The sequence below is a fragment of the Thermochaetoides thermophila genome (assembly GCF_000221225.1).
Source record: "Thermochaetoides thermophila DSM 1495 unplaced genomic scaffold scf7180000011816, whole genome shotgun sequence".
NCBI classification, from domain to species: Eukaryota; Fungi; Ascomycota; class Sordariomycetes; order Sordariales; family Chaetomiaceae; genus Thermochaetoides; species Thermochaetoides thermophila.
Genome location: NW_006383032.1, coordinates 1,257,049 through 1,268,443, shown reverse-complemented (window position 1 = coordinate 1,268,443; position 11,395 = coordinate 1,257,049). Strand labels below are relative to the sequence as shown.

The 11,395-nt window shown below is 52.4% G+C and overlaps 4 protein-coding genes across 4 annotated transcripts; 2 read left to right on the top strand and 2 right to left on the bottom strand.

The window, feature by feature from the left end:
* Window positions 1–1,006: 1,006 nt before the first annotated feature.
* On the top strand, window positions 1,007–1,895 carry CTHT_0024320 (uncharacterized protein; the record flags this gene model as incomplete). The annotated part of the gene is made up of 3 exons (XM_006692831.1): window positions 1,007–1,282; window positions 1,350–1,621; window positions 1,793–1,895. The coding sequence occupies 3 exons, from the start codon at window positions 1,007–1,009 to the stop codon at window positions 1,893–1,895; spliced, it is 651 nt and encodes a 216-aa protein (XP_006692894.1).
* A 2,781-nt stretch (window positions 1,896–4,676) lies between these two features.
* On the top strand, window positions 4,677–6,058 carry CTHT_0024310 (putative GTP binding protein; the record flags this gene model as incomplete). The annotated part of the gene is made up of 3 exons (XM_006692830.1): window positions 4,677–4,909; window positions 4,980–5,057; window positions 5,110–6,058. 3 exons carry the CDS (start codon window positions 4,677–4,679, stop codon window positions 6,056–6,058), a joined length of 1,260 nt encoding a protein of 419 aa, XP_006692893.1.
* A 636-nt stretch (window positions 6,059–6,694) lies between these two features.
* CTHT_0024300 (uncharacterized protein) lies at window positions 6,695–7,194 on the bottom strand (the record flags this gene model as incomplete). The annotated part of the gene is made up of 2 exons (XM_006692829.1): window positions 6,695–7,099; window positions 7,150–7,194. 2 exons carry the CDS (start codon window positions 7,192–7,194, stop codon window positions 6,695–6,697), a joined length of 450 nt encoding a protein of 149 aa, XP_006692892.1.
* A 2,478-nt stretch (window positions 7,195–9,672) lies between these two features.
* On the bottom strand, window positions 9,673–11,016 carry CTHT_0024290 (uncharacterized protein; the record flags this gene model as incomplete). The annotated part of the gene is made up of 2 exons (XM_006692828.1): window positions 9,673–10,160; window positions 10,590–11,016. 2 exons carry the CDS (start codon window positions 11,014–11,016, stop codon window positions 9,673–9,675), a joined length of 915 nt encoding a protein of 304 aa, XP_006692891.1.
* Window positions 11,017–11,395: the final 379 nt, after the last annotated feature.

Here is an 11,395-nt window from a genome sequence, read left to right as displayed (position 1 = left end):
GGTGACTGTGAAGTGACCAGCTACAAAAATCTCCCGCAGGTGCTTTGCTTCGTACGGTAGGCAGCCATCGACGACGACGACGGCGGCGGCAGCATGGGGGAACGAGCCCCTACCCATCTCCGGGCCAGCATTTTTGGGATGGGAAGGGATGACGCCTACCCCTCGAATCGAACGCTGGGCCCGAGGGAGTGAACGGCCGTCACTACAGGCAGGCGGCACCCTTTTCTTTGGCCAAGTGGAGGGGTTAATTGGCGCTAGGTAAGGCGCTGGGAATAGTATATATAGTTTGAAAGGCGCTAGCTGAGCGTGGGAGGGTAGGAACGAGGTGTTGACCATCGGTTAGAGCTCTGTCAGAGCAGGTAACCAGCTAGCGTTTGCACATGCCGACTCCCGGAAGGCACCTGTGTAAGCACTATGGGGAATCTTGCGGAAGACTAGGTGTAGCGAGATTATCAGGATCAGGCACTGCTTCTTACCAATTGACTTTCCCGTACTTGAAACCTTCAACAACCGATAGCATCTCTTGTTTGCACGACATAACCGTTGGATACACAGCTCAGTCGACCACACAACACTACTAGACCGACACAGTTGACAGGGAATCCAAGCACTTAGCTCCCAGCCCACAATATCGAACTCGTAATCGATCCCAAACATGTCCAGCAGCCGACGCGCATCCCCATCCCCAGCTCCGTCGCCGTCACCGTCTCGCAGGCCCCCGAGCATACGAAGCAGGGGAAGCCTGCGTAGCGTTACCAGTTGTCGTAGCCTGAGCGCTGCTAGCACCGATACAAACAGCGGGACAGTGATAAAACAACCTCAGACGCGACGACCACCGCTGGCGGTTCAAGAACGGCCTCATGCTTCTTCATCTGTATCAGCCTCATCACCCGGCAAGACCGTCCACAGGCAGCAACAGAGGTAGGGCCAACAACAGCAGCACCAAAGGACACAGTCACCGATTGCCAGGCTGGTGACAAACGTCGACAATAGCGGCAGTGAGAAGATGAAGGCCATAAGAGCGATTAGGAGCCGGCGGCTACCAGGTGATGTAGCCAGGGCCAGAGAGAGTTCCCCCAAAAGGAGGGAAAGTCAGGATAAGGGTGAGGAGCAGGCCACTGACGCGTCGGGAGTTTTAACTGGTGTCTTCACATCACCATCGCTGTCGCGAAGGGAGGACGAGGTGGAGAAAGAAAAGCAGGTGCAGCGTCTGCATGCTCTCGCAAAAGATCGCGTCCACGGGGACGCCCTTGTTCTTGCGGAAGTGAAAACGAATGTCATCGTATGCCGCCTTTTCCTATCCAAGCATTCTCGTCTTCACGGCAGATGGCAGCTAACGACCAAACCAGATCTCAGACGAGTTCACCTTCATAACTGAACTTTCCTACCATCTCTCAACTCGCTACCGCCGCCCTGTCTCCTCCATCGCTGTCACAGTACACCACGGCGTATGCATGTTCTTTGCTGGCTCCTTCGACCCCGCCTACATCCTGACCATCAGCGCCCCTCGCGAGGTGCTATACTGCTCCAACAACTTGGTAGAGCACCGCCGCAATGCAACGCAGGTCATGAGGCACATGGAAGAGTCACTTGGAGTCGGGTGCGCAAGGGGGTTGGTAAGGTTTGTGCCGTTTTCTGAGGAAGGACTGGCCACCGGGGGCGATACGTTGGGAGCACATGTGGAAGGGGAGGTCAGGAGATTGGGAAAGGAAGGTAGAAGGGGACGGGTTGGGAAGAGATTGGGGTTGAAGGTAAGTGGCATAGTTTTCTTTACCTCTTTGCTTTGTGAGAGACTGCGGACGGGCGTTGACGAGAAGGCAGCAGGCACTAGCAGCGAGGAGAGTGACACCAGAGGTCATTACTCCTCCATCAAGTGCAGAAGAGGCCCTCGATGAAGGAACGGCACTGAGAGAAGGGGAAGATGGGAAGCCTCAAGAGCCAAATCATCGAGCTCGGAATGTCAAGCAAACATCGCAAAAAGCACGCAACAAGAGGAGTTTCATGTCGACTATCTTCGGGAGGTCGGTAGTCAAAAAGCTACAGGAACGAGCGTCGATGCCATTATTGGGAACACGAAGGGAGAAATGCCATGATTGCGAGGCGACGAGACACGGACAACAATGAGTGAGGGTAACATCGGGATTCGAGTGGTTTCGTTTATTAGTTTTTGTTTTATCATGAGTTTGTATCCATTTTGTGTATTCGTTTCTGTTGAAAAGACAGGTTCTGGGGCAACCGTCAGAATCGTCGACACGGTGGGAATAGGCGACAAAAGCGAAAAGAGAGCAAAAGAGATTTGATGACGTAATGGGTGCTTTTTTGTCTTGATTACATGATCAAGGTGGGTCTCGGTCAAGGCTCACCTCGTCACCGAGAGCCCCAGCATGATAAGAAGAGACGTGGACCACGGCATTATCGATATGTACATGTACCAGCCGACGGAGCAGCGCTTGCTTTCTCCCCCCTCTCTTTTGTTCCCATCCTCCTCCATTCTGCAATATCCAACTGATGGCGCAACGGTTTTGGGAACGATTCGCGCAAACACACACTTGTATATTTCATTGACCATAATCGCTATTTCGTTCTCAAGGCTGCTTGCTAAATATCGACTCGTTGCTGCGGGGTAAGCCTGGATTCTTGGACTGCTGTTCGCGTACGGTTCAGATCCATAAAGTACTTGAGCTCATTAATCCGAGCCTTGCTGAGCTTGGATTCATGCCCCTGACCAGAAATCTTCGGGATCGGCGTTGCTGGCTGGATAGTTGCTCACCTTCAATCCGGATACTCCTCTCTCTATCAGCAATCTACCCCTTCTTCTGGGACTCGGCCTTTTAGGGAATCACCTGCCTTTGTGCATTTGCTCCCGGTCTGTCCTATCGTAGCTCGTTCGTGCTACAGTGCCCCTCCGAGTTCCAGTGGCCGAGTATACTTATACAGCATCCAGCACAGTAAGTCGTCGGATTTTTTCCCACCGTCCCCTTAATCAGGCCAACAATCAGCAAACCAATGCCAGGTGCTTCCGGAACGAACCAACTCGTCGGGACGAATGGACCGGAGGTCACGGGTGAGCACAGGCATAAGGCTAAAAGAGCAGAATCACAGACGTTTCATGCCTCTCGTACCCCGACCCTGGTCCGCCTACCTGGCCTGACATCCCAAGACGGGATTCATCCGTCCGGATTGGGCTGGAAATTCTTGAATCCTGACCTTCTTCTAGAGGGAAAGCTTTCTCGGAGCACAGCCGCCGCTTCGCTCTTACCCGACCCCTCCCTGTGGCTCACCGGTCTGTCTCTGACTCCGTTCGCCGTCTCATCAGCCGCGTTTACTCTGCGTGCCTACCTACCAACCAAAACCGGGCCGTTTCGTTTCCGCCTCGTTGGACAGGAATTCAATTGAAGTTTGGTGAAGGGTGCCAGTGTCAGTGCGGTGAGCTAATTGCTGTCTGAGAGGGGACGTCGGTGTGCCTGTGTGAGTGTGATTTGGTTGCACAAATACCCAACACGATGGAGGTGAGCTTTCTTTTTTTTTTTCTTGTACTTTTATTCGTCTTGCCTTTTCTACATCTTGCACAGTGTTTCCTCTTTGGATATGGACTTCGCCGCGGGTTTGAGTCTCAAGCGTTTATGCGTCGCGCCCTCTCGGTGTTATGTCATTTCTCCCGAGCCCGCCCGCAACGGCCGTGAGCACTCGGGAGCTGAACGGGTCTAGCACTCTTGTCTGGCTGAGGACAGCATGAAACCACGACATGACGGCTGTCAGCACCGAATGTTGGTGTTCGTCCCATTTCAGCCAACCCAGTCAACCGGCGCATAGCTCGGCTAGTTGGGGATTTTAGACATGAGCATGGATAAGTGCTCGGGGTCATCCATACACTATAACAAAAATCTCACGCGGTCTACAAGTCTCGTCGGACCACGCCGAGATGTTGGGCAGATACTTGATTGCGACGATACACGGTGTTATTTTATTTTTGATGGTCGTTAGCTGTGAGCTACGGATTGCCTTGCCGACGGGGACTCTCTTGCTTTTTTCCCCGAAGCACCTGCGTCACACCGGCCGAGGTCTGGCGCGGACGCCCGGTCCCTGAATGCCTAGCAGACTGAATTCACTCGGCTCACCTTAGTGGGTGTGTTTCTGTGCCACGGTCAAACGCCGCTGGGCCGGCGCGTTGTCGCCGTTGCGAGTTTGACTGGAATATACATGGCCTGCGCCGCTCTTGTGACACGCGGTCTCTGATTCTGTTTCTGCCTGGCGTTTCTTGTCCTTTCTTTATCCTCCTCTCAATCAAAGGGTAGCTCAAACAGCGGAGGGACAGAATGAGAGAACGCCGGACAGACGGCCTGTACTGCTGAGCAGTGACGCTGGCGGGCTGGTTCAGCGCAGACTGAGTGTCCCCTGTTGTGTCTCGCTTCCATTGTGTTTGTTCTCTCTCAACGCTCTCGTGCAAACGCCCTTTCCCCCCCCCCCCATCGCCCTCGTTCTTCTGTCTTGCCCTGCGCAATTGTTAGCACTCCCGTCTTGGCTGCCTTTCCGTCTTCCGCGCGTCCAATGCGCGCCCTCCCTCTCTTGCAGAAAAGCAAACAACCCTGGGAGAGGGTGCCATAGGTTGAGGGCAGAGGCGGTCTGGTCGACTCCCAGAGTCTCTGTTGTTTTTGTCCTCGCACTTTTGCTTCAATATGTCAACTCCGGTCGAGGGCAGCGGCCCAGTCAACCTGGACGCCGGCGCCCTGCGCTCTCGTTTGGCCAAGTATCAAAGCCCAGCAGCGCTAAAACTCTATCGTGTGTATGAGCAGAACAGACAACGTCTTTCCAAGGACGATGGCGCCATCGCCGTCAAGGTGCCCGACTCCACGGCCACAGTCCCGCAGCCTAGGGGGAAGCCAAGGTTGTTGTTAATGGGACAGAGAAGGTGAGTTGTATGGCTCATAAGGAAAGGGAAGGGCTAATGAATTCAGGAGCGGCAAGTCATCGATTTCTAGTGTGGTCTTCCACAAGCTACCGCCGAGCGAGACTCTGTTCTTGGAATCAACAGCGCGAATTCAGAAGGATAGCTTGAAGTGAGTGCCGGCTCTGATTCTACTGTCTCTGAAGCCCCAGCTAACCCCTTAGCTCGTTTATGGAGTTCCAAGTCTGGGACTTTCCTGGGCAGATTGACATCTTCGACAATCCCAACTTCGCCTTCGACATGGACGCCATCTTCGGCGAGATTGGCGCCCTCATTTGGGTCATTGATGCCCAGGACGACTACCTAGAGGCTGTTCGTAGGCTCAACACCACCATCCTCCATCTCCAGCGCAGCTACCCCCACATCAACATCGAGGTCTTCATCCACAAGGTCGACGGCCTAAGCGACGACTACCGCCTAGATATCCAGCGCGACATTACCATCCGCATCCAAGACGAGCTCTCCGACCAGGGCATCGAAAACGCCCCCGTCAACTTCCATCTCACCTCCATCTACAACCACTCCATCTTTGAGGCCTTCTCCAAGGTCATCCAGAAACTTATCCCCCGCTTGGGACAGCTCGAGGCAATGCTCACCAACTTGTGCCGGACTTGCCGGTTCGAAAAGGCTTACCTCTTCGATGTCAACACCAAGATCTATATTGCTACCGATTCCACGGGACCAGAGGACATGGCCTCCTATGAGATCTGCTCCGATTTTGTCGACGTCATCATCGATTTCACTGAGGTGTATGGCTCTTGGCCGCGCTCGCGTGAGTGGCGCGCTCGTCTTGAAGGTGCGCCCTGGCATCAACCCTTGGAACAGCAAGTCGCGTGTGAGTGGGCTGAAAGCGGAATGGTCTTGGCCGACGCCCGAAGGCCGATTATGCTGCGAGAGGTGGACCGGTTCTTGGCATTAGTCGCTATCATGAAGGAGGGCAGTTATGAGAAGATGCCACAGATTAACATGAACGTCGACGTTGTGGTGAAGGGGCTGACGGAATTCTTCGAGATTACGAAGCAGAAGGAGGTGACGGGGGCAGGCGTCGGTACGGGTGCGGTGCAGGCCGCTCAGGGGGGTACGGTGGGCCCTGTTGGGGTTCAGGGGGAATAATGCTCAAAAATCTGGGAATGAATTGGGGTTGTATAGTAAACAGAAATATGATATATTGAATACTCTCTTGGATATCTGGGAAAATGTTACCTCTTTTTTGTTGAAATATGCTCCGTCATCTCTTTCATCGTTCGACTGGATCAAATCGCTCGATAACCGAGATCGTATAGTCAAGGTAGTCTTGGTGGATGCTAAAACATGACGTCATCGACGGCTGGAGTAATGGGACTTCGCGGGAACACTCACCAGAATCAAAAAGCTTGAGAAAAAGGCCGACACTCCTGATTTTGGCTGTCCTACGAGAACCAAATCTTTGTATGTATGATATCAAGACCAAGATCATTCTGATTGTAATCGTCGTGTCTTGCCGAGTCGATTCGCTCACTCATCATTCGCCATGCTTCCGCCATAGTGACAGCGATAAGATCAGTAGATAGGACTTTGATTGATATACATATGTAAACCGTTGTGTCCAATGTTCAAGCCATATATATCTCCAAGGTTGCTTTTAGATACACAAAATACCACTCTTGATAAATCCCTTAAAACTCCTCCTTTCAAGCCACTTTCCCCTTAACCCAATGCCATACTCAAACCAACCTTCCAAGCCTAATACCTACCTACCTACCTACCTACCTAGAATCCCACCATAACAGCCCCCGCAGCACCAAGCAAAGCCCCCATAGCCACCGCTCCTGTCTGAACGGGCGCAGCCCCAGCCTTGCTCGTCTCGCTCGCCGCGCTGCTGCTAGCGCTAGCGGTGATGCTACTAATAATCGAGCTCTCCTGCGCCGTCACGCTGCTGATGGCGCTGCTAAGCGATGCCTGCACGGAGGGGTCCGTGGCAGTCGCTAGCTGGGAAGACAAGCTCGATACGAGAGAGGCAGCCGCCGAGCTGAGGGACGCGACTTGAGAAGAGACGGACGAATCGATGGAGGAGAGTTTGGAGGAAAGCGAGGAGGAGACAGAGGCCAGGGAGGAGGTGTCCAAGGTCGTAGTTGTCGTGGGCAGGGCGGTTATTGTTGTAGTGGTTTGTTGAGCCTGTATTGGGTATTAGAAAGAGCTACGGAAGGTGAAAGAGGGAAGCGTACCGCAGCCGAGGAGGCGGCGATTACGACGAAGGGGCACCAGCGCATGTTGAAGGATAAGTGGTGCTTATTTGAGAACTCGTTTGTCTGAAATATGAAAATGGTAGGCAGACCGTGGGATATAAGTCCCTCCCAGAGAATGATAGTTTAGGGATGGGAAGAAGAGGAAAGAAAGAACAGACTGAGAAGGGAAGAAAGGGTATTGGGCCCTGGGTTTGGTAGAGGTTCCGGAGCCGAGCTCCTAGCTCTCCACTCCATTTTTTTTTCTACGTCAGCTACTTGCAAAGGATACACACAGTTTCTCATGCTGGGTGGATTCATGCAAGTGAAAGCAAGTCTGCGCAGACAAGTCGACAAAAGGATTCCACTCTATTGCATCATCTCGTGGTGTCAAGTGAAGAACTTGTTTCTCCTCTTCACAGTTAGCCAGCACTGGGATCAGCACTTGGATGTAAATCGAATTGTACTGGGATGAAAATGGAATAATGATATTCAGCCAGTAGACATGTTTCTTTCTCTTTGCCTAGTTTCGCTGATGATCTAAAAGAGAGATAAGGGAGACACAAAGTCGATGCTGACTATAGTTTTTTTTTCCGGCATCCGCTTTACACTTGAAGGCTTTTTTTTCTATAGTGACCGGGAACCTAAGGCTAATTACTCAGCAGCTCTACGTTCAATGAATTGCCTTAAATTCATCCATCTACTTGTGGACGGGTTTCTCTCACAGCCAACAGTTACCATCCTAGTCAATACCCCAGTTGTTTACGCGCCGTTTCCTTCCCCTCGGCTTGTGATGCTCTCAGACCCTCACTGACGTCAACGATCTCCGGGTCCCTGTCTGACTGATTCCCTCACTGGCAGGCTCAGCGCCCCCTTGGGGACCCTCAGAATCGTTGAAGTGTCCCTGAGTAAATCAAACACCCCATGGGTACAACGGACCTAGGCAAGTGAGTCTATTACCTTGGATTGCCTTCAGACATTTGCAAACTGAGGCCAATGCTGTGGATAACTGGCTAGGCCAGCCGATTTTTGGCAGGTCGTTTGGCTAGATACAGCCTGATATCCAACAGAACAAGTCTTAACTTTGGTTGATACAGATAGCTTATCTGACTTAAGTGCAAAGTGGTGCTGGAAAGATGTTACCAGGCACTGTGGTTTGAGTTTGGCAACTGTCGAGAGCCGACAACGATGACGCGCAACAACCAACTCAGCACGTGAGAAGCAACAAATGTCAAACACGGCAAGATAAAGGCAGAAATCACGCCTATAGAAACAATGCCTGTTAGCTATCTATTATCGGAATGATATAAAGCACTACTGGGTACTTCGAGGTGAAGACTAGCAACTACAACATTTCGAGATTTCAAGAAGTGTCACACGTCGCATGGATAGGATTAAAATCAAACTTGTCATTCACGAAGTCAATCCGATCCGCGCAGAAAAGGAATAGCTTGAGGCTCGAAGCTGGCCTTGGCACTTCACCCTCCGGTCCAACCCCCAATCCATGATCAACCCTGCCAGCTCAAACCGATCAAAACTTCTCAACCTGAACCCCCTAGGTAGGCACTAACTGCAGCTAAATTTTCCAATTCACCCATTTGACTCGTCTTCTTTTAAAAAAATATCACCTTTGTGGCAAAACTAAGGTCCCAACAAACGGCCCGATCTAATGCATTGTGCTGTGCCGCAATAGACCAGACAGTCTAAGGAAGCGCTCGAAACATCACTGGACGAAGCCTGGCTTGTTTCCAGGCTTGCCATGGCTCTAAACAGTTAAGTGTCCCCCAATCCCTCGTCTGATTTTCTGTCATATGTGACGATCTGATGCCTAACAATTGGCCGAAGGTTGAGCTGCGAGAGCTTAACTGCCGCCCTTGCCGCGCATTTTCACATCCTTCTTCGCTGGCAGGTAGAAATTATGCTCACACTTCAGATTAGCTGCCCAAACTATAACTTTCGTAAAGAGAACAGTAATGAATATGGGCTTCCCAAGAGCAAAGAAGTTCTGGTTCTCACATGTACCCACTCAAATCAGATAAACGAAAATGAAGGTGGTTCATCCTCGAGTGGTATGCAGTGCAGTCAAGGATTAAGTTCTTAGGACACCTTTAAGGTTGAACTGCAGTGATTAATGCAACTTGTTAGCACCTTGGGCAACCCACCAAGCAGTGACGCAGTATGTGAGTGAGTGTTTGGACCGGCTTGGTGTCATGACAGACAAGGGATGCAGCAACTCGACCCCCCTCGTAGCTTACGTATTGGGTCTCTAAGCTCAAAACACACAATAAACACCATGAGTAGTAGGTTGGTCAGTCAAAACAAAATATGAACATTACTCTTCCAAGCACAGAAAAGTTTGGGACAGACGACTCCCTTGACCTTCCAGGAACGAACTGAGCCCAGCAAACCTTCCATTGCAGGATTGCATGCTGGTCGACTGAATTCATAACACGTCATCATCATGGATATACTCAACGTAAACAAACAATATCCCATCCGAACTCCATACTCAGCAAGGCCTCGCGCTCACAACTTGAACAAATGCCTCGGTGTCGGCTGGGCGCCAACCTCAACCCTAAAAACAGCACCAGCATACCTCCTCTCTTCCTCTGACCCTTCATCATCGCCAGCTGTGGTTACATACAATACGCCATCTACCAACTCTGCACAAGTAGCATTCCTGGCTGGGATCTTCACCTCGCCCACAATCTTTCCTTCAGGGGATATCTTCAACACCCTGCTCTCACCGTACACAGCATGCCACAAGTTTCCCTCGGTATCAATTCTGAAACCATCCGGCTCTCCAGGGCCGTCGTGGGTGTAGAAAACGCGCTCGTTGGACAGCTCTCCTGTAGCAACGTCGTAGTCCCAGGCGAAGATGGTGCGAGCCGATGAGTGCGTGAAGTACATGGTACGGCCGTCAGGCGACCAGCCGATGGTGTTGGGGATGGTCAGGTCTCCCTTGACCTTGGTCGGAGCAGGAGTGTTGTTGCCATCAAAGCAATAGAGGGAGCCTGTTGTCGTTAGGACGGAGGAGAGTGGGAGGGATACGTGTCAGACAATAATGACGTTGTCGAGACAACTAAGGGCTCAATCAGGTCATGACAGCCGGATGGGCCGAATAGGGAGAGGAAGGAAGTGTTGTGCAGCAAGCCGAGCCCGAGTGGATGCCAGTGTTCGGCGGAACAAGTACGTCAAGCCACATGGCATGCCGTGCATGAATGGAACCACGACGAGCAACCGGCGAAGCGGTCGGATGCGGGGACGACTTGCCCCGGGACCGGCGCTGTGACGGCAACTTTGCCACGTGGAGGGGGAACACTGGCTTCGAGCTGGCTATTGGCGACAGCGCTGCATAACATAGAACTGGTGTGCAGGGAAGCGGAGTGACGCGAAAGGGAGCGCTGGTGAAGGGAAGCTAAGGAGGCGAAGGAAGCACTCACCCTCTGGGCCCAAGTTACAACCAAAGTCTGTCATGGTCCCCATCCAGAAGCGGCCGTGAGGATCAACCCCGCCATCATTGCTACGAATACGGCCCTCAGCCACCTCGGGAAATTTGATAACATATTCGTACTTATTCGTCTTGCGGTCGAGCACAGCCAGGCCCTGCTTGGCGCCCACAACAATGGCGTCGCGCGGATCGCGGCCTTCGATGTCGGCAGTGACAGTGATGCGCTCGTCGAACTCGACCACCTTGTGCGAGGCGGGTCCCTCTGTCAGGCTCACCGTGTGGAGCTGCTTCTTCTTGATGTCGACGAAGCGCAACGTGTTGCTCGCGGATTCGTAATACGGGCCCTCGCCCAGCCCGCAGCGGATGTTCAGCCACGGCTCGCTGACCTGCCACTGCTGAATGCCCTCGGTGCTGGCCATTTCGCTGGATGAGCTCGAAGTTGCTTAGTTTGGTGTTAGCTTTTGTCTGGATCTGACCGATCTAGGTACCCGGGTAAAACGAGATCCAGGCCAGCAGAGACCTGCCTTGCGTTCCACAAACAAACACTGCGGACTTCAGCCAGGGTCTTCAACGTCTATCGCAACGGATTTTTGCAAACACCTCCCACCAACGACCACGCATACTATTGACGGCGTCATTTTTATACCGGCGCCCCTAGAATCAAAGTGCGGGCACGGATAGAGTGCAACTGTTCCTTCTGGAGCCGGAAGACGGCCCTCCGATCCGCTGCGATCCGATGCGGGGACCTAAGAAAAGCTGGCAAATTTATCGATAGCCGGCGGGGTAAAAAGGCCGACG